Genomic DNA, 25,424 nt, shown 5'->3' with positions numbered 1-25,424 from the left:
GGGGAAAAAATCAGCTCTTTTGGGAACTGGTTTCAGGGGATTCAAATGCCCAGGTTTTTCAGACCAGCTGGGTTTGTTCTTGCTAATGTGGCCAGGATTTGCAGCAAAGGAACCTTTGCAATTTAGGAATGGCCTGTATTGGTGAGAGGTACCCCCTTTTGAGGAAAAAAAACAAACAAACTTTACATAGGGAGTTGTGCTTTTATTGCAGTCTCTTGGTGCATAATTGTGTGTTGCGTTCTGTGCGAGAGCCTGTTCCCCACAGTGGATTTCTTGCTTTCAAAGGTTATTAAGACAGAGCAGTCCAAAGTGGAAAGTAGCTTCTGCTTACCTGCCTTTATGAGGTGTTTATTTTGTCAAGTGTAGAACTAAAATGAGCTTTCTGGCCATTAGGAGATTTTAGTCACGCCCCACACTCTGCAGGGAGGGCTGTGTCACCTTATAAACAAACAGCACTGCTTTGAGAGGTGCTCTACCACGGGCTGCTGGAATCACCGCTGGACTTAACAAAGCAGTCAGCAGAACAGGAGACCAAAGAATGCATGAGTGTATTTTGGAGAGGAGAGTATGGGAGTGGAGTGGTTGTTGCTAAGCAGAAATCTAGGCACAGTCAAAGATATAAAAACTGCTATCATTTAAGAAGTTCCCCAGAAGTATGTCCATAATCCTGGCTGTCTACCCAGGTGCCCCTTCTGTGTGTTCACTTACAGACTCCGCTCCTAGAATCTCATCTTTACTGTGGTCACAGATCATAATATATGCGCCCATAGGTAATGGTGGAGGTTATATTAGATGATGCTTAGTACAGAATAAGGCACTTAGCACTGTGTCCCAATGCTCCGTGCCTGGTAAATATTGTTATTAATACCGTTGTTTACCAGGATCGTACCCACAGTGTCAACACTTAAACTTCAGCAGGGTTTTAATGGTGCCACGTGGCTCATCCTTCACCATCAGTTTTTTGGTTGCCGTGAAGCTGGGTGTGTCTTCTGTTCTTGTTGAGAAGTTTTATTTGTCTCAGTACTTTTCAAGTATTTAGGGTAGCACTGTCTCCCAAGGGATTCCCACAAGGGGAGGGAGGGATTGAGTCTTTGTTAACCTGCTGATAGCCAGGGGCACAGACTTAATGAACACTGATCGCAGCTCCGGTCTGCTGCTTTGGACAGTGTAGCTCTTGGTGATGTGCGTTTTCCTGGAGGTGAGGAATTGGCTTGGATCTGCTGCCTTTGGTTTCTGCAGAACCAGAAAATGTTCTTGCCAGGCTTAGAAGGAAGGTCTCCTGATAATGGCGTTGCCCCTGAAATAAAACCCCCTTTCTACATATTCCACTTCCTTTATTTGTTTTATTTTCTCTCAGTGTTTTTTAAAGGGAGTATGTATGGTAGGTGCTGTTTTAGAACACTGATTACAATCAGAAGAAATGAATATTAACTTGGTGTTTCAGATTTAGGAACCGTTTGGGTATGAGAGTAAAAGACTGGATGGAGAGGAACGGAGGTTTAAAAAAAAAGCACCATCAGACTGCTCTGGGGGAGGCTGGGAAAAGGATTTAACACTTTGGATTCTTTAGAAGCCATTAAAACTCTGATGGGATCGGATTACCTGACTGCACATCTGAAACATGAAACTCTTGCCCTAAACCGTGCAATTGAGTTAAGCTCAAAATTCAAGGCCTCCCCCCAAGACTGGCCTCTGGGTAAGCCTCACTGTGGATGGCAAAATGATTTCCTTTGAGAGGAGCAAGACTACAGTGAGGTTTTTATGGCCAATTTAGCCCGTGTATTTGTGCCAGCCAGACATTTGGCAGCACTTAGTGCCAGCTTCGGTGATCTGTCCACCAGTTTTTCCCAAGGTCTTCAGTTCCGTCTGGATTCTGGGCTGACACTGAAGAGAAGATACATTGTAAATCCAGCTTCCTAGGCATGCCTCCTGAATTTTTTATTTTTCCAAGTGGAGAAGTACTGAGAGGTGTGGGAGAGCAGCAGGCCCCCAACTTTGAGGCTCAGACTGATGCTGACGGTCCTCCTCCCTAAATATGCGTTCTTTTCCTGCCTCCACGTTTGTCACTGCTTCAGGGGAGCCCCTATCCCTTTCTCTGGACTCCATGAATTCTTTGTATGTATGGACTCAGAGCACCTCCTATGAGCAATGCTTTTTTTTGGTCACACTTTTTATACATATTTTTTTCTGACTGTTTGTGAAGTGTCTGTCTTGCAACTAGGCTTTAAGTTCTCTGAAGACTGTGGGACTCTTTGCATTTTACTTTGCTGCCTTTCTGTACCTGCAGCACCTGTCACGTGCTAGCACGTTCTAGACACTCTTCAAATACCTGTTGAAGGAATGAGTGACTGTTGAATTTGTAAGAATTCCGTATTCTCTTACTGTGTGCTTCCCCAGGAAGTGTGTACTCCCTTGGAATCATTCATTCATTTTGAGAGCATGTATATAGACTTGATGCTATGCATGCCTTTAAAAAGGGTAACATGAGTCTCCCGTGTTTTTTTCAGGATGGAGCTGGATGAAGCTCAGAGTGAGTATTTCTGATACTCCTACACTAATGCTATCATCTGTCCTGCCTCCAGTTGACTCTTACTTTGACAGTAGTAGACTCTCATTTCTAACATAGGAAAAATACCAGTTTCACTTTCATCTTGACCCTAAAGTTTTGGGTTTCCTGTGTCGTTTCCAACCTTAAAAAGAGAGGCATTAGAAAGTATGCTGTCTTAACTCCTTGTAAAGTGTTTATTTATTGATCCTGTTTGGCATCAACTATTGTTGAGTGGAAGCATGAAATTGGCTCAGTGGTAAAGAATTTGTCTGCAAATGCAGGAGACACAAGAGACATGGGTTTGATCCCCAGGCCGGGAAGTTTCCTTGGAGGAGGAAATGGCAATCCACTCCAGTTTTTTTGCCTGGAGAATCCCGTGGACAGAGGAGCCTGGCAAGCTGCAGTCCACGGGGTCGCAGAGTCCGACACGACTGAGCACGCACGCACATATGCACATACCAGGACTCTGACTGACAGCTGTCCCTAATATGTGGAGTTTATCTGAAATGAAGACCGTGAAAATGGGTCATCTTTATCATGGGAATCACATATTTTGCATAAAGTGAACCAATTTTATTCTGCATCTTTGTTTTCTTAACAACTTCAGTTATTTTTTTTAATAGTAAGCTCTTCTATATCTTACCACATCACTATTTTCACAGAAACCTGTAATTTGGATTTAATACAGGTAACAACATTATAACGTTGGTGTTAGGTACTGATTGAAAGTGTTTTAAAATTTTTCCTTTAAAGGTAAAACAAATAAAATTTAAAATAAGTATTTGATGGATTTCTAATTACTGGTGATTTAGCTACAAACCTCTTAAAAATTAAGTGACAAAAAATAAATGCTACTAAAGAGTTCGAAGCTTAAGGAAGCGTTTTGCAAGGGGCTTGCAAGGGGGAGTAGGTAAAAGAGGGAAGATAATAAGAGAGATTTGCATGGCAAGCACTTTGGGGCAGGAAGTTGTTAATTTAGGTTAATTTGGGGCTTTAGGTTTTCTCCCTGACTGTCTTCTTACTATGTCTACTGAGAAAGGTGCTGTATAATTAGGCTTTCTGGCGATCTCCTTTGGCTGAGGACCTAATTGAGTTTTGGGGCTAGACTGCTGAGCTGGGCTGGAGTTGACGCAGCTTTTGGCCCTGCAGGTCGAAACCCTGGATGGACCTGCCTCTTTGATAAGTACCTGGAGCGATTAGCAGTGACACTGTTTGGGGAAAGTAGAGGTTAGTAACTGAGGAGTCGGTGTTCCTCATTATATGAAAAACTCTCTTTAACCTAGGGAAGACACCAAAATCCACATGTGCAATTTAAATGAGCTTGTATTCTGCATTATAAATATGCACCGGATGCCAAGTAGAAAACCGGAACACTCTCTCAGGATGCTGTTAGGGCCAAGCGGAATCTCATTAGGGACGGCTTCAAAGATCAGTTCCTCGTGTCCATAAAAACAAGTGTAAATTATCTGGTGCGCGCCTGCTGTTAGCAGTTGCGGTGTTGCATTATGCATGATGCCAGACTGCACGGAGGAGACACAAACCGCATGGAGCTCCGAATAGATGTGGGGATTCCTCCACCCGTACATAGATATTTTTTGGTGCTGAGTCCTACCTTTTGGAAATTTATGGGTGTGTTTCAGTTAATGGAGGGTGCCATATATAACCTGCTCCTACATTTTTGATGAATTGGAGTCAGTTCGGAGAGGCATGATAAGACTCTGAATTGTTTATATGAACTACCAGTCTACTCAGATTTATGTATTTTGCTTGTTCACATCTGGAGTCAGATTAGGGGGCGATGAATGCATTCAGTGCTCATAGAATTGGGTGCCTTTGTTTCTACATTTCTCCTTCTTCTTTTGGGCTCTTGGGTAGATTTTTAGAAATAACTGTGAATGCTCGGAAAATTAAGAGAATGGAGTTGAGTTTAACAAACAAAGCTTTTGGAAAGGAGTTTTGGAATAAATGCCCAAGGGTCTAGAATGTATTCCCGAGCTTCACTGGACAAGAAGGTAGGGATAAATAGTGTTTAGGAACGTGGAGTCTAGAACCGGATGGCCAGCGTGTGTCTTTGTCTTTTATTAACTGTATGATTTAGGGCAAGGTACTTACCTCCCCCTTCATGTTCTTGTTTATAGATGAGGGAAAAATTTAGTACCTACCTCGTAGACCTGTCATGAGGGTTGAATCTGTGGATTTCTGTATAATACCTAGAACACTGCCTGGGACACAGTCCTATCAAAGCGTTGCTTCATGTTAGTGTTGTCGTCACTAGTATCGGAGGTAGAAGGCCTTCTGGTGCAGGTGGGGATGAGACACGAGGCACAGCACACCCAGAGACTGAGTTCATAAGCACGTCTGTGCTCGAGTGGACATGCACACATTAGGGCTGAGGGCAGGTGAAGGCAGGAGATGATTGTCATTTCATTCAATGGTGTCAACTGGGAGAAGCCATTAGAAATACAAAATACTGAGTAGATGTGTGTCTTTCTGGTTCACATAATGCAAGGGAGAGATTCATGGTATCTTGGGGGGAGCTTAAGATATAACCAGAGAGAAGCATTTTACTCTCAAAGTAGAAGAGAGTGTAATGGTCTCCTTTCCCCAGTGGTTTCTCAGAATAAGAAGCCTAGGACAGGGACTTCCCTGGTAGTCCAGTGGTTAAGACTTCACCTTCTAATGTAGGGAGTGTGTGTTGGATCCCTGGTCAGAGAGCTAAGATCCCACTTGCCCTGGGGCCAAAAACTAAACATAGAACAGAAGCCATATTGTAAAACATCAGTAAAGACTTGAAAAGTGGACCACATCCAAAAAAAAAAAACCTAAAAAAAAAAAAGGCAGCGTGGGACACAAAGATCAAAAGATCAGCCTTATACAGTGTCATGTGACTTACATCCACAAATGGTCCAGCACCAGCTACCTTCATTTGGGAATTTCCATTTGCAAGTGTAATGGGGAGTCACAGATAACCAGCACTGCACTTCCTAGACTGGAAGTTTTATAAGGGTAGGGCTGATGCTGGCTGATCTTGAACCCTCTGTAGCACTCGTGGGCTCAGTAATTAAGTACATCTTTGACCAATCAGTAAACAGTCTTCAATATGTATTTATTATGTCATCTGTCCTTACTGTAAACTCCATTATATTTGCTTTTCAATTTTATTTCCTGATTTTCCACTGTAGGCATATCCCAGGTGAGTCCAAAATGTCTTCAGGTCTGATCCTTTTCCCAAACGTGAAAGAAGGAAGGCTCCCTGTAGGAGGCATCCCGTGATGGAAAAAAGTTTAAATGAAACAGGAGCAGCTGTTTTCTGCCCTAGAGGATCACATTTTGCTTTCATTTCATAATATCTCCTGTTCTTACCACCCATGTGCCCCTGGGTTCCTCTAAAATCTGGCAGCATTTTTCTGGACCTCAGAGCTCCAGAAACCACGGCCATTTCCTACTCAGAGACTATGTGTATTGGACAGCAGTTGCATTTTTGCTGGGATGTGGGAATGGAGAAGTGTGCGGCCATATGCCGTGTGCTTGGGTAGTGGCTCACATTCCAAACAAGTGAAATGGTTTCTGGCCCACTGCTTGTGCTGTGTGGAAATGAGCAAAACTATACGCTTCTAGGTCTTTTCCACTTGCGGACATGAAGACAGAAGGTTGGATGCTTCAACACAATACATTTTCCTGTTTCATTTGAGTACAGTTTTGGGACCCGACGTGTTGAATGTGAAGGCTAACTTCAAAGACACCTCCATTTTTGAGAACTTCTCAAAGGTTGCTATTTGGAAATAATCTCTCTGACCAAAAAGAAGTGGTATTACTACCCAGAAAATTGCTTCTGTGAGCTGTAAACAGTGTTTTGGCCTCACTGAGTAGACCGTTGAAGTGTGTCTTCTTCATTAAGATTGAGAAACCCTGTAGCCACAAGTCACTCTGCAAGGAGTGTTTCCAGCCATCTGCAATTTCCCTCTTGGAAAAAAGCTCTGTGGCAGGTGTGAGGTATCCTATTAAACTTCTTAGTGTTTCAGCTGCAGCCAGGCCCAGGTCTGCTTTGGCGATGCTCCTCTCTTCCTTAGGGTGCCACAGATTTAGCTATCAGCCAGACTCTAGCCAAATGCCTCGGATGTGGATGCTGTGGCTGGCAGCTGGGCCTTGGCTCAGTTGCTGGTGCTGAGCCCGAAGTACCTGTTTGATCTTTAAAATCAGAGCAGCACAGAAAAGTAGAATTCTTCCAGCTCTGTTGCTTTTTTGGGAAGTTCAGAGATGGCATTTGGCAGCAGCTTTTGCATTCAGTTCTAACTTTTGAACTTCGTAATAGGAAAATTATCTAATAAAAGCTCTATTTTGGGGTGGTTAAAATTAGTAGTTCCCGAATGTTCAAGACCTCAACTTACTAGACCAAGGAGCTCATAAAATACGCATTGTGAGGGGTCCAGCTAGTGAATGGATTAGTTATAGCAGTCTATAGCTGCCTGTCGAAATTATACATCACATCTCTCCATTGTCTTTGTACAAATGTGTGTGTAAGTATATGCACACACAGCCATGGATAAATGAAGGTTTAAAATTACACACAGATGAAAGCATTTTCAGAACATTTCTTATGACCATCTAAAAACCAAAATGTTGGACATTGTTTGCATGTTGAGATGAACACCTCAGCTAACAATTGACCTTGTTTTCAATTGAGGGCACCAAGATGCCACATTATTAAGCATATTGGGTCAACCCTGAGTTCATGGTTAACATCATTTTTCTTTCTATGGAGATGAAAAGGTCTTCAGCCAGATTGTTTTCTTTTGGTTCCACCCTGGGTGCTGGGTGGCATGATTTTTGCATGACTATGGCTCTGCTCTATAAATAAGCAGATTCAGTCTTTTGTTTCAAATGTAATCAGCAAGATTGCATTTGCATTGCTTGTAAGTGAATCACATAAGTGAAATTACATTGCCTGCATCTCATTTGGTATCATAAAATGTTATGGGATGCAGGCTGTTTTTCTCCAGCTAAAGTGTCTTGAGTTGGTATTAGGGTGCTTGCTTTCATTTTCCTTTGTGACCAAATTTGTTGCATTCTACAGAGTTAGGGCTCATATTTTCACTTAGGTTAGTTGTGGGAGAAATGCTCATTCTCCTTCCCTAGAATGAGCTTAAGATATTGGTTCAGTAGGGGGTAAATGGGAGTTTTAAGACCATTCACGTCATGCAGCAAGTGATGGCTAATCACTTTCTGTCATTTGAGACAACTTTTGCTTACTAAGAGAACACAAGTCACTGTGGGTTGGATGTATAATGCAATCTAAAGCTTTTTAGGCAGTTGGCAACAGAAAACAGTTTGCATAAAATAAAAACAAAAGCTTCAGTTAGTCACCATTTTTTAATGACTGTTATAAAGTACGAATCTTAATTGGCTCAGGATATCTGGAAGGCAGATAACTTAACAGTCATTTTGAGATTCTCCTGCTTATTTCCTTGAAAATAAAGGATTTAACACAACAGTAATAATCACTGACTTCAAAAGTCAGTAAGTTCAGTGACAAATGAAAATGCCCTGTTTTTACAGATCACCTCCCCCTTCCACAGAGGTTTTCTTAATTCATAAATTTTTAAGGTGGAAATCAAGGGAAGGCTATACATGCTTAGAAAACCTGGGACATGGTGTGGTTATCCACAAAGCCTCTGTTTGTTAACTGCATTATTGATAAAACCCCACAAGGCAGTAAGCAGCTATAGTGCTGGGTGTGCCCTTTGCTAAATGTGAAAACTGCTTTCAAAACGAGAAAGGATACCGGTTATAGTGATAGACCAACAAAATGAAAGTGCTGAATGACCAATGATGACCTTCAGTTACTTGGATCGCTATTAGCAGGAAAAAATGGCAAGAATTAAACGTGATGAATAGGACATGTAAATATCAGAGGGTATGTTTTTCCTATCCAAAGAGATGACTTAAGAACACTAAATCCAAAAGAAAAACTAACATTCTAACATAGCTGACAGTTTTTTTTTTTAACAGTAAGACCTTGTAGGAGATGTGCAGTTTTGTATTCTCATTATTTTTTTAATGTACTTAGGAAAAACATTTCATGTGGAAGGAGAGGATTGAGTATAACTTCTTTTTAATTAGTAAATTTTTAATTGAAGCATAACACACATACGGAGAAGAATCCAAGTTAACTGTGTTTGACTAAATGAATTCTCACAACGGGAACATGCTTGTGTGATCTGTATTGGGTGTAGATTTAAAGATGATTTAGTCAGCAAAACAACATTCTGAAGGAGTAAGAATTTAAGTATCATAATCTGTGATAAACTTTTATTAATAAAAAACGTAGAGACCTTTGTTACTAATGCTGTGTGCTTTACAAAGAAGATAACTGTAAACATTGGGATCCCAGTGGCCTCCCTAGGATTCCTCTGCAGCTGAATATTGTAGGGCTGAGAGTATATGTGACTACTGTGACTTCTATTTAAACTGGTCTCCAAGGCATACTTTCCATTTGTAGTCACTTAAGATTTCCTGAAAGCTCCTTTCTGTGATTTGATAATTCTCTGGATAATATTTCCAAATTGATGACCTTCTTGAGTTAAAATATATATATATTTTTAGTCTAGCTTTAAAGACATCATTATTTTCTCTTCCATTCATCACCATTTTCTCATTGAAAAAATTAAACATGCCTATCCCACTTCAAATGAGCAGCTGCGCTTTGAAACTAGATCCTTCTTTTGGCCGTAATTGTCCAAATGAGGAGGACTAGGTTGGCTAACCATTTTGAAAAGAATTGGTTGTGACCGTAAAGCATTTTTACACTTTAAGTTTTTTTCTCTTCAAATTTTGGTGTGTTCCCAGCTAGGAAAAAAAAGAAAAAGAAAGGAAACAAGGAGGGTTGGAAGAAATAAGGACAGAAACAAAAGAAAGAGGAAAAAGAGGGAAAAGCAATTCACAAAATTCTTAAAACCAAGACAACTCTTACCTGGAAATAGCTTAACTCCAGCTTTGGAGGAAAGAGGGGGACAAAGAATTACTCCAAAATCTAGCCAGAGAGAGACTATTGGGCTTCAAGTATTCTGTAAACTACTGATTCAGGGTTTTCTTTTTCGTAAATTTGCCAGAATAAATAAAATAATAAAATGCATACATACGTATATACTTGTGTATGTGTATTCATTTTCATCTATTTCTGCAGTACTTACATTGCTGAGTATGGTTCTGAAACTTTCTTTAGGGGTGGTTTTTGGAGCCAGTTCATGGGTATATAAGGAAGGAGTTCTGTTTTCAGATTACAGAAATGATCTTCACACATACCCCTCATACCTTCCTAGTGAAGCCCCTGAGGTGCCCAAGGAATAAAACTCATCAGTGAGTTTTCACCTTGACTTTCTCACTCTGGCCACAGGGGAACTTGAGGCTTACCAGCCTAAATGTCTTCTCTGGTTGCTGTGAAGAGTTCATATTATATACATAGTACTACAGCAATCTTGGGGCTTCCATGGTGGCTCAGCTGGTAAAGAATCGCCTGCAGTGCAGGAGACCTGGGTTTGATCCCTGGGTTGAGCAGATCCCCTGGAGAAGGGAAAGGCTACCCACTCCAGTATTGTGGTCTGGAGAATTCCATGGACTGTGTAGTCCATGGGGTCGCAAAGAGTCGGACAGGACGAGCGACTTTCACTTTCATTTTCATAGCAACTTTATACTTGTCTGCAAAAGTATTGGACTGTCTGCTGGAAAGTTGATCCAAATGATCCTATATGAATGATCCATCAGCTTACAGGCTGAAATAATTGCACATTCTGTTTAGGTCACCAAGATGGCTAACTGGAGATGTTTACTGATTGGTTACTTAACAAATAGTCATTTTTTTCAAAGGAAACTAACAATCATAATAGATTAGCTGGCTATAAATGTATGTTAAATCTCATAATAACTAGGGGAGAACACTTCCAAATGAACATGAATTATAGCTCTGCTTATTATACAATTGTGAAAGCTAATAATTTGTCTTGACATAGTAGCTGCTTCAAGCTATCAGGAGTCACGAATAAGTGAAAATATATATAAATTTCCCCAAATGTATTTGAATTCTTATATTTTGATTATACAAAATTATACATTATCTCCAACCAAAAGTTTGGACTGGTACCTCTAGTTAAGACAGAAATATTCTAAAACTCACTTAACCTTATAAATAGAATGACAAATACAACTGTCTTGAGTTTTGAAATGTACTTGCTTATTTGGCATGGTCATTCTTTTATTCATACACTAATTAAAATATTTATTGAATTCATGCTGTGTTCCAGGCAAGCAGACTCCCTGAGTCTGGGACCATTCAGCAAATAGAAATTATAATCTCATAAATTTATTATAGGGGAAAGTAGTTCAAAGTATTGCCCACTGATGATTTGTATTGGCCTTGATACAAAATTTGTCATAGCCTAGAGTATGAAACTAACCCTCATTACTTTGATTATTTTCCATTTGATGGCCTTTTCCTCAATTTGTTGTCTTATTTTCCTTGGTTAAACACTTCTTTTGGGGACCCCTTGCCCTCCTCCTTCAAGGCATCTTAGATCTTCTGGACTTCAGCATAGACAGCCTAAGTTAGACCAAGGAAACGAGTTAGAATGAGCAAACCAGACAGAAGAAGGCAACATCCTCAGAGATAATAATAATAACAATAATGATAAAATGGCTACCATCTTTCGGGTGCTTATTGTGTACCCAGTGAAGTGGTAACTGCCTTAATACATTGTTCTATTTAATTCATACTATAACCCTCAGAAGTAGGTGGTATTCCCATTTTGCATATAAGAAAGTCAAGGCTGAAAGAAGCCACCCAGGATGACCTGGGTTTCATAGTTGGTCAGTGAAACATGTTTACCTGAGTCTGTGCATCAGGCTGTCTGTCTCAGAGACAATTACAGACCCATGGATTAAAGATTTGGATTTTGACTGTTTTCTTTTCTAAAACAAATCTCATGATAAAACCATGTGGTACTGAAGTCATGAAGAAGCATGAAATAAATACAATCCAGATCCACAAACATATTTTTGGAATAGTTCCACTGATTGAGGCTCTGTAGAGAAACATGACCTAGGATGACTTATTCTCTCAGATAGAAACACAAATATGGAGGAAATTCATTATGTCAGGATCCATGGAGAAAATCGTATTGGACTGAGACTCAAGCAGTGTGGGCTTCAGTGCCCACATCTGTAAAACAGAACTAATGCTGGTTAGAGCAGATGGTCGCCGAGGATCCTGGCATTTCGAGTATTCTAAGACTTCAGGCTGATGTTACTCAGAATTCCCTGTATTCCTGGACTTTGTACTCAGATGCCACGTGGATTGGAAGATAATGCAAGAGAGAGGTACAAATTGAAACATTACACTCCCAAGTCATGGAATTCCAGAAGGAATGCTCAAGACTGTTAACCCATTCAGCTCAACACCCAAAGCTGAGCATAAATATGTAAGAAGGAAAAGACTTTACTCTACCATGAAGTACATTTAGGAGCCTTGGGAAGACAAATGTCCTCAAAGAACACACTGATACGGAAGTAAGAAATAAAGATGTGGAGACTGGGCTTTCTGCTGACTGGAAAGAAGCATTTCAGATTCTAGAGAAGTGTGTCAAGATTTATTTCTTTCACTGGTTCTTAGATATGCTCATCTAAGAATACATCAGCAGCCCGAGTGAGCCTCCAGTTTCGGAATAGCTGCTGACTCAGACTTTATTACTGGACAGGTCTCTCCAGCCTCACTTTCTTATCTGTAAGACGTTGGGTAGGTCTCCCTAACTGCTGAAACATCTGTGAAGCTGTTTATACTTTGATGTCACAAAAAGAGAGTGACAGTATTGAGCTGGTGTTTGGAGTGCCAGGGCTCCCAAGTGACTGGAGTTAAGGCTGAACGAACAATTCAGAGGACCTGAACTCGGGTCACTCCTGTGGAGAGGAAGAAGACACGCCCAGTGTGAAATAAAGGTATTTGCAGTGGAGTGAGAACGGTTTGTCCTTGGAGATGAGTTGCATAGGCGATGCTGATTCTGCATTTGCACACAGTGGATCCAGAAGGGTGGTGGAGAAAGCTAGACATCTCAGTCCAGCATTGCTGTAGATTCCTGGGAGCCTTGGGGTTGCAGTGAGCTGCAGGTCTGGAAAGAATGAGAAGGTCCGAGGCTGTGAGGAACTGTGTACCAGTGCAGTCATGTCAGGGAGAGGAGGCTTCAGTTCAGTTTAGTTCAGTTCAGTCGCTCAGTCGTGTCCGACTCTTTGAGACCCCATGAATCGCAGCACACCAGGCCTCCCTGTCCATCACTATCTCCCGGAGTTCACTCAAACTCACATCCGTCGAGTCGGTGATGCCATCCAGCCATCTCATTCTCTGTCATCCCCTTCTCCTCCTGCCCCCAATCCCTCCCAGCATCAGAGTCTTTTCCAGTGAGTCAACTCTTCGCATGAGGTGGCCAAAGTACTGGAGTTTCAGCTTTAGCATCATTCCTTCCAAAGAGGAGGCTTAAGGGAAGGCAAATGTGAGGGATGTCTAGTCCCAAGGTGTGGCAGCTGGTGGCAGACCTCTAGTAAATACTGTTGAGTTTGAGGGAAGAAATTCTAAAATCGGAGGCTTATATCCTGGTTTCTCTTCAGATTGTATAAATCTTTCAGCTTTAAAAATAGGAGCCCAACCTTAAAGGAACAGAGTGAGGGTGATTGGCTTGCATGCTGTGGGATTGTGGTAGGTTATAAAAGTCTTAGGCTTCCCAGGTGGCCCAGTGGTAAAGAACTCACCTACCAAAGTAGGAGGCATAAGAGACGCAGGTTCAGTTCCTGGGTTGGGATGATTCCCTGGAGGAGGGTATGACAACCCACTCCAGTATTCTTGCTTGGAGAAGCCCATGGACAGAGGAGCCTGGCAGGCTACAGTCCATAGGGTTGCAAAGAGTTAGAAACAACTGAAGCGACTTAGCACACATGCTTATGGCAGGAAGGAGGCAGAAGCCCGTTTACTAGACTGAAGTGGAAGGCAAAGCAGAGGGAGATGCTCAAGTGGCTTACCCCTGAGCTGCTTGAGGAATGGACTAGAATTTTTTGGATGCCATCTATGGTCAGAGTTGGTCAGGGTCAGCCCAGGAACCTGGCCTGGGACCAAGCTGAGTGGTGGGCGTGCAGCTGCTGCATCTCTGGGTAGAAAACTGGCCTGGGAGTAGGGAATCTTGCTGTGCAGTTGTTAGGAAATTCCCAAAGTGCCTGGAGGACCCTGTGTGTTGGTTAAGGTATCCCAAGACATCTGGGAATGGTGTGCATTTTCTCTTTAGTTCTTAGTTTGTCTCATAAAGTTAAAAAAAAAAAAAAAAAGAGCAGTACTCCATTTCTTAATCTCTAGGTCTTTGACTTATGTTTCTGATTGTTTACAGTTGTGAAATGGTCAGTGGAACCTGACTACCTGACAGCTTCCACCTTGAATCATAGGCTCTTCCTGTTAATATACTGAAATCCCGGCTTCCCTGGTGGCTCCGTGGTAAAGAATCCACCCGCCATGCAGGAGACACAGGTTTGATCCTTGGGTCAGGAAGATCCCTTGGAGAAGGAAATGGGAACACTCTAGTATTCTTGCCTGAGAAATCCCATGGACAGAGGAGCCTGGGAGGCTACAGTTCGTAGGATCGTAAAGAGTCGGACACGACTTAACGACTACAAAATGTAAAACAGACCTGCCCTTGTGTCAGAGATGGTCCTCAGAATTGTAGATAACGTATTTAACACTCTGAGAACCCTCTGAAGTGGCTGCGGAGGAGTCCCTTCTTCATGAGGCCTGAATTAGAATTTAAACCTCGCTTTTACGACAAAGCCCATTCTTTTCCATGAGGCCATCCTAACTTTCAACTTCCTGTGTCTCAATCTTGTTTTTAACAGCTGACAATGACGATTTTCAAAATTCCGGCTGTTGTGCCTGGAAATCCATCCGCAGAAAGAAATGCTGTCTTCCCTTTGCTCAAACTTTATTTGCTTCATAAAAAAAATAATGTGTTTTTTAACTGCTGGAAATGCAAACGTAACTTACAAGTTGTTTTTCTGAGACCACACCATCCTTCCCAAATTTGAAAGCCATGAAACTGGATTTTAATGTCATTAATTTTGGACCTTAAGGTGATGTTCGTGGGTGAGCATGGAGGTAGTAAGTGAGCCCTGATTATCGTTTTCTGACTTCGGTGTGACATTCTGTGACTCCAAGAAGGATCTACTTGGTAGTTTACTTTATAAAGTAGGTTTGATGGTGCCGTTGGCAGCAAATGGTGTGGAGTGGTGATGGAAACGGTGAGTTTTGGAAATAAACTGTGTAGGGGAAGAAGAGGAAAGGAGATACACCTGTGCCCTGTGTTTTCATTGGAGCATGCGCTGCACAGGTGGAAGATGTTTGTGCTCATCCCTGGGCTCACCATGGGTGGCTGGGACCGTCCAAAATATAATTTTACTTATCTTAGAGGAGTTACTGTATTTTTTTGCCCAGAACTATTGGCATTTGGGGTTCACACATCACTGAACTCCTGATCTGTTGGCATTTGAAGAGCAGGACCCACAGTGTTTCTCACTTACGGCGTGAAGTTATATAGCAAGTGCCCCAAATGGCCCAGTTCATGATCACAGACAGCCCCAGTGTTAGGGCTGTGTGTCTAGAAATCTTGTCTGGGCTTGACAGCTTAAAAGCCTTTTGGGGGAGTTCAGCAATGGGAAATGGCTAAGAAAATTATGACAAAACTAACCCATGAAATATCCTGCAGCCAGTGAAAACGTTTGTAAAGAGTCTGCAGTAGCATTGAAAATGCTGACATTGTAATGATTTAAATGGAGCCAAAAAAATCCCTGAAATATAACATTTTGAATGCAGAATGATCCCAATTACGTTTTAAAAATGTATAGTGAAAAGACAAAATGGAAAGAGACCAGAATGTTACTAGTAGCTCTTATGGAGTTGAGGATGGGTTCCTCTTCTCTGCTTTTTATATGCCTGTTCTTAATTTTATTAATGTTAGTTATTTGTAATTTTAGTAAGCATATATTCTCTAATTAGGAGGAAATTTTTTTTTTTTTACAGCAGAATACTAATTTCTCGTAGTGGGGGGAAATTTACCTTTCTGGGTCAGGGAAATTTGCTTATTACCCTTCGGTGAATCTGGTGTCTCAGGTGGCTCTTATTTAACACGTTATTTTTGTGTATAATGACACCTATTTGACACTAGTAGTGGGATGACCGAGAAGACTTGGCAATTTTAATACTATCAGGTGGATAATCATTTTAAGAGAGGGTTGGATTTTGAATCACAAAACGGTATGGTCTTTCCTGTGTAAGCTGCTTTATTGTCTGTTTAGAAGAGAATGTGGGAACAATTCATTAAGAATACTATCGGGTTTTTGTCATCCTAGTGAAATTTGGGCAATTCTGAGAAATTTTGGAGAGACAGAAATAATAAAACAATATTGTATGTGCTAAGTCACTTCAGTCATGTCCAACCCTGTGCAACCCTGCGGACTGTAGCCCGCCAGGCTTCTCTGTCCATGGGGTTCTCCAGGCAAGAATACTGGAGTGGGTTGCCATGCCCTCCTCCAGGGGTCTTCCCGACCCAGGGATCGAAGAACCTGTGTCTCCTGCATTGGCAGGCAGGTTCTTTACCACTGGCACCACCTGGGAAGCCCCAAAACAAAATTAATTGTGATCATTACTGGTTCTTTGCTCTGCAGCCAGTGTGTTCTCATTATTTCCTCACACCATCTCTGTATGGAAATAGATGGGGAAACAGTGGAAACAGTGTCAGACTTTATTTTTGGGGGGCTCCAAAATCACTGCAGATGGTGACTGCAGCCATGAAATTAAAAGACGCTTACTCCTTGGAAGGAAAGTTATGTCCAACCTAGATAGCTTATTCAAAAGCAGAGACATTACTTTGCCAACAAAGGTCCATCTAGTCAAGGCCATGGTTTTTCCTGTGGTCATGTATGGATGTGAGAGTTGGACTGTGAAGAAGGCTGAGCACCGAAGAATTGATGCTTTTGAACTGTGGTGTTGGAGAAGACTCTTGAGAGTCCCTTGGACTGCAAGGAAATCCAACCAGTCCATTCTGAAGGAGATCAGCCCTGGGATTTCTTTGGAGGGAATGATGCTCAAGCTGAAACTCCAGTACTTTGGCCACCTCATGCGAAGAGTTGACTCATTGGAAAAGACTCTGATGCCGGGAGGGATTGGGGGCAGGAGGAGAAGGGGACGACAGAGGATGAGATGGCTGGATGGCATCACTGACTCGATGGACGTGAGTCTGAGTGAACTCCGGGAGTTGGTGATAGACAGGGAGGCCTGGCATGCTGCGATTCATGGGGTCACAAAGAGTCGGACACTGAGTGACTGAATTGAACGCTGAAGTATGAGGTTCAGAGACTGTCCACTTGTAAATTTGTGATTTGAATCCATTCTGTTTTGAGAACTTATTATGTTCATAAAGTATTCTGAGGGATTCTAGTACATTTCATGCAGGAATTTATATTAAACCATCTGTTTTTCTTTTAAATGAACTGAGATGGATGTGAATGATATTTGGCCCAGTCAAAACACCTGATGAAAGATAGCACTTTATGGTTTTTAGACTATTTTCTATTGGGCAGTATCAGAGCAGACAAAACTTGAATTTCAGAAGGTATTAAAAGTAGTACCTAATATTTGAACTCTTCAGATTTGGCAAAAATTTAATCTGGCAAAAATCAATTTAACATTGGATTTGTGGAGAAAAACGTATTGAACTAGGAGGCAATATAATAGTGTCTAGGCCAGGAGTTGGAGAAGGCAATGGCACCCACTCCAGTACTCTTGCCTGGAAAATCCCATGGACGGAGGAGCCTGGTGGGCTGCAGTCCATGGGGTCGCTAAGAGTCTGACACGACTGAGTGACTTCACTTTCACTTTTCACTTTCATGCGTTGGAGAAGGAAATGGTGGCCCACTCCAGTGTTCTTGCCTGGAGAATCCCAGGGACGGGGGAGCCTGGTGGGCTGCCGTCTATGGGGTCGCACAGAGTTGGACACGACTGAAGCGACTTAGCAGCAGCAGGCCAGGAGTCAGACAGACTTCCCTTGTCATTGAAGCTTCACCATTTATGGCATCTCTGACCTTGGGGAGATTATTTAACCTCATCAACTCAGTAATTCTCATCTGTAGAATGGGCTGAATGCATTTACGCTAAAGTCATTTCAGTTGTGTTCGGCTCTTTGCGAGCCTATGGACTGTAACCCGCCAGGCTTCTCTGTCCTTGGAATTTCCAGGCAAGAATGTTGGATTGATTTTCCATGCCCTCCTCCAGGGGCTCTTTCTGACCCAGAGATGGAACCTGAATCTCTCATGTGTCCTGAATTGGCTGGCAGATTCTTTACCACTCCTGTCACCTGGAAAGATCATGGGATTAATAGTACCCACCTTATAGGGTTCTCACAAGGAATAGAGGAGGGAAAGTTTATAAAATTCTGGCACAGTGCCCAATGCTTGGCAAACAACTTCATTGGTGGAAGTCAATATTTTTGTTCCTGGGAGCTGCAGTAATTTTGTTCCTGTTCATGGAATGCGGATCCAGTTCTGATGCTAACATTGACCTGAGCAAGTCACTCAACCTGTCTGGATCTGAGGTTCCAAAGGCAAAAACAGCACTGTCTTTTTTGCCTACAAGGTGAGGATGAAATCAGATTATATATGAAGCAGCTTTTTGAAAAAGTCTGAAGGGTTGTACCAGCATACGAGTCAAAAAGGAAGGAACTTGTAAGCAGATCAGAAGGGGCACAGTCATGGACTTAAGTTTAGGTTGTAACTGGAACTTCCCAGAGGAGTCCAGTTTGCAGAGAACAAGTTGAGTGAGTAATACGGAATCTCCTGAGGGAAAAAAAAAAGCTTTAACCTAGAAACCCTGCAGCACTATTCAGAGATCTGCCTGTCTTGTGACCTCTTATCAAGAAAAAGCCAGCCCCAAACTGGACCTTGTTGGAAGGCTTATTGCATATTTTCCCAAAACCAAACCATATTTTGGTTCCTTGGGAACTCTCTGTCAGGCCTGGCCAAGGTTTACTCTTTTACCTTGAGAGTGAAACAATTTCAAGGGAAGTGTCCAAGAAGAACAAGAGTCCATTTATTCAGCCTGGCAAGGTGTGGAAGCATCAAGTGTAGATGTGTGTAAGCTTGTCCATACCTCAGAGCACTATATAAAAATGGTCTGTGTGCTAAATTGCCAGCAGCACTCAAGAGAAGTTTTGCTTTGGCAAACTCATATCAAAATTCCTGGCTATTCTTACATCCCTGCCCATCCACAGGTCCTGTAGCAAACATTTAGATTTCTCTCTATTTGTCCTAACTCTTAAATGCTTGTTACAGAACAAAGATTATATGCCAGTCCCACTGCACTGAATGAAACGGGTTCATAATTTTTACTGTTGGGTGGGAAAAAACACAGTAATTTCTTTGGAAGCAGAAGCTGTTTTGTATTGGGGGTTAGAAATGCTTCCAGTGACTTTCTCAGGCCACCACCCACCCTAGATTCCTGCAGGAATCACATTGTCTTCACAGAACAGTGCCAGCTCCAATGTTAATCAAGTTTAATCTGTCAGCCAAGACCGCTTTCCTACCGTGGGCATTTGGAGGCACTGCCTATTAAAATATCAAAGTGTTTAGCACTTCCTCGAAAGCAGATCTGAAGGCTTGAGTGGGACTACCATCTTTTAATTATTATTGTTGTTATTGTTATTTTTAGGAGCAATTGATGTGGGAATGAGGAGAGGACTGGCTGGAACTTAACATGCCCCCTTGGCCACCCCTCCCTCAATGATGATTTGAAAACAGGCAGTGAGCCAGAGAATTTTCAAGGCTAACTTTCTCACGTGGATGAGAAAAATTATTGCAATGCCCTTTAGCTAAGTACACTTGCTTCAGCCTTTATGGGTGGCAGTGGTCACGTGGTCTCCTCTTCAGGGGGAAGAGAGCTTGAAACAGTCACACAGCCCAACCTCCAGAGATGGGGGGCGGAGAGTAACTGATTGTAGGGCACAGGCAGTACTTTTAAGATTTTATTTTCTTTCTTGTGTTCTGAAAAGGCGAAGACTTTTTGAGGAAGTTATCTTGCCAGAAAACTAAAGTAGCCTAACCTCCTTTTCATCATATCCATCACTGCTCTAGCAAAAAGATACTGGCACGCCTGAGTCTTAGCAGACTGGCAGGGCACTACAGTAAGCAGTTTTGTGGAATGCACTTCAGAGAACAGCCCTCTACAGTTTTGCATTCGAATGGATATATGCAGCATGAAGAGTCATAAACAGACTTATGCAATCAAGGTGGAAGCCGACTTTCTAGCAAACATTTTGCAAATGTTGATAGGGACCTGAGAATTAGCTGAAGTTTATTCCCCTATCCAAAGTTTCCAGGAAAGTCACTGGTTTGAAGTAGAGCAGGGTAATTTTACATGTGAACTATCATGAGACCAATAAAAGAATGTAGAAATGACACATAACCGGGTGCTGAAAGAAATTGGATCTGGCCAAGGTAAGGACTAGGGTGTAACTAGATTTGTGTGTTGTTTCTGTGGGTGTTTAGGAGATCGTGTGTGTGTGTGTGTGTGTGTGTGTGTGTTTGCACTGAATGTAAGCTCACTGTTAAAGTACATGGCAGGAAGTTTGCTGCTGCTGCTGTCACTTCAGTCGTGTCCGACCTTATGCGATCCCATAACAGCAGCCCACCAGGCTCCCCTGTCCCTGGGGTTCTCCAGGCAAGAATACTGGAGTGGGTTGCCATTTCCTTCTCCAATGCATGAGAGTGAAAAGTGAAAGTGAAGTTGCTCAGTCCTGTCTGACTCTTCGTGACCCCATGGACTGTATGTAGCCTACCAGGCTCCTCCGTCCCATGGGATTGGCCAGGCAAGAGTACTGGAGTGGGTTGCTGTTTCTTTCTCCATGTAGGAAGTTTGGTCTCTATAAAATGTGATCTGTACTTTGGGCTCAGTCATTCTTGGCTAGTACCATTTGTTGTTGTTATAAAGTTTAAAATAATATAACCACTTGTTCCTGTTGGGTACCTGGGCTGGGTGAGTGTCATAACTGTAGTCATGATGATATGTTTTCTGCATTTTGTGAATCTGAATAATGCATTCTGACCTGACTTAGCAGTCTTATACCACTGTGAAGTAGAGAGGTATAAGCTTTAACACTTTAGGAAAATTCAGGTCACCTTATAAACACTATGTCCACCGGGGAATAACCTTCCTATAAATTTGGCCCTCTGACTCACTTCCTCACCTTCTTACCTCTTTCTTTTTTAAATAGTGTTCCTTTTATGTTGAATGACATTACCCTAGCTCTCTGCTTGGTGAGCTCGTGCCCCTTCAAGACCCAAATAAAATATATCTACTTTGTGAAGACCTCCCCATCCCCACATGGAATTAATTCCTTCCATCAATCTTTTTCTTGGAAGAATCACAGTAATGATTGCTAGCACTTAATGAGGACTTAATATGCACCATTTGCTTAGTCACTCAGTCATGTCTGACTCTATGAGACGCTCCAGACTGTCGCCTGCCAGGCTCCTCTGTCCATGGCATTCTCCAGGCAAGAATACTGGCGTGGGTTGCCATGTCCTTCTCCAGGCAATCTTCCCGACCCAGGGATCAAACCCGTGTCTCTTAAGCCTCTTGTATTGGCAGGTGGGTGTTTTTTTTTTTTTTTTTTTTTTACCATTAGCACCACCTGGGAAGCCCGTCCCTTTATAAGCAACAGTTACTTAATCTTTGTATCAACTTTAGGAGGCAATTACTATTATCATCCCCAGTTTACAGATGAGGTACCTAAGGCTTCTAGAAATTTAGTGGTTTTTTCATGGTCTCAAAGCTAGGCAGAGACAGAGTGGTGGCCTCAACCCAGACCCTGTTGATGCTCTAAGTGACATAAATGGCCCCTGCAGTGAGCTCTTAATCGCTTTATTCTCCCTACTTTTTGACCTGCACAGATATATATGATTTATGATGACATTGATTGTTTGGTACGCATACCCTCCCAAGCAAAAATGTGAAGTTCAAGATGATAAAAATGGCAACTCTTATAAAAGAATAATTCTTAAAAGTTCTGACTCATAGATATAAAATGAACACTTGTTAAAAATTTTATATAACTCATTAACAAGAGAACAACAACAAAAAAAACACCTGTTATGACAGGTTCTTAGGAGGACCATGAATTTATGTAGAATAAAGGAATGTTGAAGTGAATTCACAAAGGGATGCGAAACTGGAGGGGGAGTCAGTTGAGCCTCCACTGGATGGAAGTTATTTGCCTTTATAGGTCTTATTTGCATTGCTTTCACTTATCTACAAGTTACAAAGTTGTATAATAGCCCACAGACTAAGGCCTGTATCCCCGTGGGATCAGATAATGCCTGGAGGCGTTATCACTCCATTAAAAGGATACTCACTCCAGTCTTAAATTTTTCCCTTAGAAACAGATCATTATAGTAAAGGGCAGAAACTCGCGGTTTAGACCAACTCCGAGTCCAAAGTCCCAAGCTTACTATGTGACCTTAAGTAAAATTTGGAAAGAATATAAAAAGGTTCACATGCGTGGCAGATGTGTGTACACATGCACACCCGTCCTGTATAGAAAGATCTTGAGGGAATCAAATGTAATAATACAGGAAAGGTCCCTGGCACATAGTAGATACTGAATTTATACTATAAATTTCAGGTATTATTTCTAGTAATAAAGTATCTAACACATGGTTGTCTCTTAATAAATGTTGAGTAACAAAATCAGGAGTGGGCAGACTTTCCTCCTGAGGTCCAGATAGTAAATATTTTAAGCTTTGCGGGCCATATGGTGTTTGTCACAACTATGAAACTGCTGTTGTAACTCAAAAGCAACCTTAACAATATTTAAACAAACAATGCAATTGTGTTCCAGTAAAACTTTCTTTATAAAAACATGCACTGGGTTAGATTTTGTCTTTGGGCTATAGCTTACTAATCCTGGACCCAATGATTAAAATGGCTAATTCAAAAACTTGGGGTGGAGGACTAATTGCTAGTCACACCTATTGGTAGACTTGCCAGAGTCACTCAACAGGGAAACCTGGAGAGGTTGGTGGTGGTTGTGGTTGTGGTTGCTCAGTGCTCAGTTGTGTCCGACTCTTTGCGACCCCATGGACTGCAGCACACCAGGCTCCTGTGTCTTCCACTGTCTCCTGGAATTTGCTCAAATTCATGTCCATTGAGGCTATGATGCTATCTAACCATCTCATCCTCTGCCACCCCCTTCTCCTTTTGCCTTTAGTCTTTCCTAGAATCAGGGTCTTTCTAGTGAGTTATCTCTTCACGAAAACTGGCCAAAGTATTGGAGCTTGAGCTTCAGTATCAGCCCTTCCAATGAATATTCATAGTTGATTTCCTTTAGGATTAACTGGTTGAATCTCTTTGCTGTCCAAGGGACTCTGAAGAGTCTTCTCCAGCACCATAGTTCGAAGGCATCAATTCTTTGATGCTCAGCCTTTTTTATTGTCCAGCTCTCACATCCCTACATAATTACTGGTAAAACCATAGCTTTGACTGTACAAACTTCCGTTGACAAAGGGATATATCTGCTTTTTAATTCGCTATCAAGGTTTGTCATAGCTGTCCATTCAAGGAGCAAGTGCCTTTTAATTTCATGGCTGCAGTCACTGTCCGCAATGACTTTGGAGCCCCCCAAAATAAAGTCTGACACTGTTTCCACTGTTTCTCCATCTATTTCCCATGAAGTGATGGGACCGGATGCCATGATCTTAGTTTTATAATATTGAGTTTCAGTTCAGTTCAGTTCAGTTGCTCAGTCATGTCCGACTCTTTGCGACCCCATGAATCGCAGCATGCCAGGCCTCCCTTTCCATCACCAACTCCCAGAGTTCACTCAGACTCACGTCCATCGAGTCAGTGATGCCATCCAGCCATCTCATCCTCTGTCGTCCCCTTCTCCTCCTGCCCCCAATCCCTCCCAGCATCAGAGTCTTTTCCAATGAGTCAACTCTTCGCATGAGGTGGCCAAAGTACTGGAGTTTCAGCTTTAGCATCATTCCTTCCGAAGAAAGCCCAGGGATGATCTCCTTCAGAATGGACTGGTTGGATTTCCTTGCAGTCCAAGGGACTCTCAAGAGTCTTCTCCAACACCACAGTTCAAAAGCATCAATTCTTCGGCCCTCAGCCTTCTTCACAGTCCAACTCTCACATCCATACATGACCACAGGAAAAACCATAGCCTTGACTAGACGGACCTTTGTTGGCAAAGTAATGTCTCTGTTTTTGAATCTAGGTTGGACATAACTTTCCTTCCAAGGAGTAAGCGTCTTTTAATTTCATGGCTGCAGTCACCATCTGCAGTGATTTTTGAGCCCCCAAAAATAAAGTCTGACACTGTTTCCACTGTTTCCCCATCTATTTCCCATGAAGTGATGGGACCAGATGCCATGATCTTCGTTTTCTGAATGTTGAGCTTTAAGCCAACATTTTCACTCTCCACTTTCACTTTCATCAAGAGGCTTTTTAGTTCCTCTTCACTTTCTGCCATAAAGGGTGGTGTCATCTGCATATCTGAGGTTATTGATATTTCTCCCGGCTATCTTGATTCCAGCTTGTGTTTCTTCCAGTCCAGCGTTTCTCATGATGTACTCTGCATATAAGTTAAATAAGCAGAGATACCCTTGGGGAAATGTAAACCATGAAATACGCTACCAAGGAAGTAAGTACTCACTTCCAAAGAGGGAAGTAGTCCTCTGTGGGTTCTGCCATTGTGTAGGAACTATGTATTGGTTTGGCCAAAAAATTCATTTGGGTTTTTTGGTAAGATGGTACAGAAAAACCTGAATGAACTTTTGGGCCAACTCAATAATTTTCACAGTAGAAGTGGACTAGCTATTTCAGCAAAAGATAAAGATGTAGGGTAAAATGGTTTTCTTACTGTCATCAAACAGTCTCCAGAGTAAGATATACTGAGTCTGAAAATTCTTGTATTGGATTCGTTTTGAAAGGTCTTTAAATGTTGACATCATGTTAAGTTGGAGAAGGAAATGGTAGCCCACTCCAGTATTCTTGCCAGGATAATCCCATAGACCGATGAGCCTGGCGGGCCAAAGTTCATGGATTTGCAAAAGACTCAGGCATGATTTAGCAAATTCTGATTTTAATTAATCATATTATGTGGTCTTAGGAATAAGCATTTGTCTCGTAATGGACTTACATGAAGTTCATGCATATATAAAATGGTCTTTCTGCCTTAGGGACAACTGATTTTTTGAAAGTAAGTCAATAAACTCAGCTCAGAGTTGGAAAAAACATTTTGTTGTTGTTCAGTCACGAAGTCATGTCATACTTCTTGTGACACCATGGACTGCAGCATACCAGGCTTCCCTGTCCTTCACTGTCTCCTGGAATTTGCTCAAACTCATGTGCATTGAGTTGGTGATGCCATCCAACCATCTCATTCTCTGTTGCTCCCTTATTATGGACTGTTAAAATTCAACTTTTGGCCACACACTTTAAAAAAGGCCCTTTAGCCATGGAAATATGAAGTTACCTACACAAACCAGTCAATCCTAAAGGAAATCAGTCCTGAATATTCATTGGAAGGACTGATGGTGAAGCTGAAGCGCCAATACTTTGGCCACCTGATACAAAGAACTAACTCATTGGAAAAGACCCTGATGCTGGGAAAGATTGAAGGCAGGAGGAGAAAGGGATGACAGAGGATGAGATGGTTGAATGGCATCACTGACTTCATGGACATGAGTTCGAGCAAGCTCTGGGAATTGGTGATGGACAGGGAAGCCTGGTGTGCTGCATTCCTTGGGA

General features: G+C 42.1%; 1 protein-coding gene across 4 annotated transcripts in view; it reads left to right on the top strand.

Moving 5' to 3' along the window:
• MPPED2 (metallophosphoesterase domain containing 2) overlaps positions 1 to 25,424 on the top strand; it is a 211,278-nt gene that overhangs the window by 17,337 nt on the left and 168,517 nt on the right. For 2 of the 4 annotated variants that reach the window (XM_010812742.4, NM_001076929.1), the window contains 1 exon segment: positions 2,508 to 2,530. The exons of the other annotated variants lie outside the window; for them this stretch is intronic. In XM_010812742.4, coding sequence (XP_010811044.1) covers positions 2,508 to 2,530 — 23 coding nt within the window. 4 annotated transcript variants of the gene reach the window in all.

The sequence above is a fragment of the Bos taurus genome, chromosome 15 (genome assembly GCF_002263795.3).
Source record: "Bos taurus isolate L1 Dominette 01449 registration number 42190680 breed Hereford chromosome 15, ARS-UCD2.0, whole genome shotgun sequence".
Lineage (NCBI taxonomy): Eukaryota > Metazoa > Chordata > Mammalia > Artiodactyla > Bovidae > Bos > Bos taurus.
The sequence above is the reverse complement of the archived record's forward strand: the minus strand, read 5'-3'. Positions and strand labels throughout refer to the sequence as shown.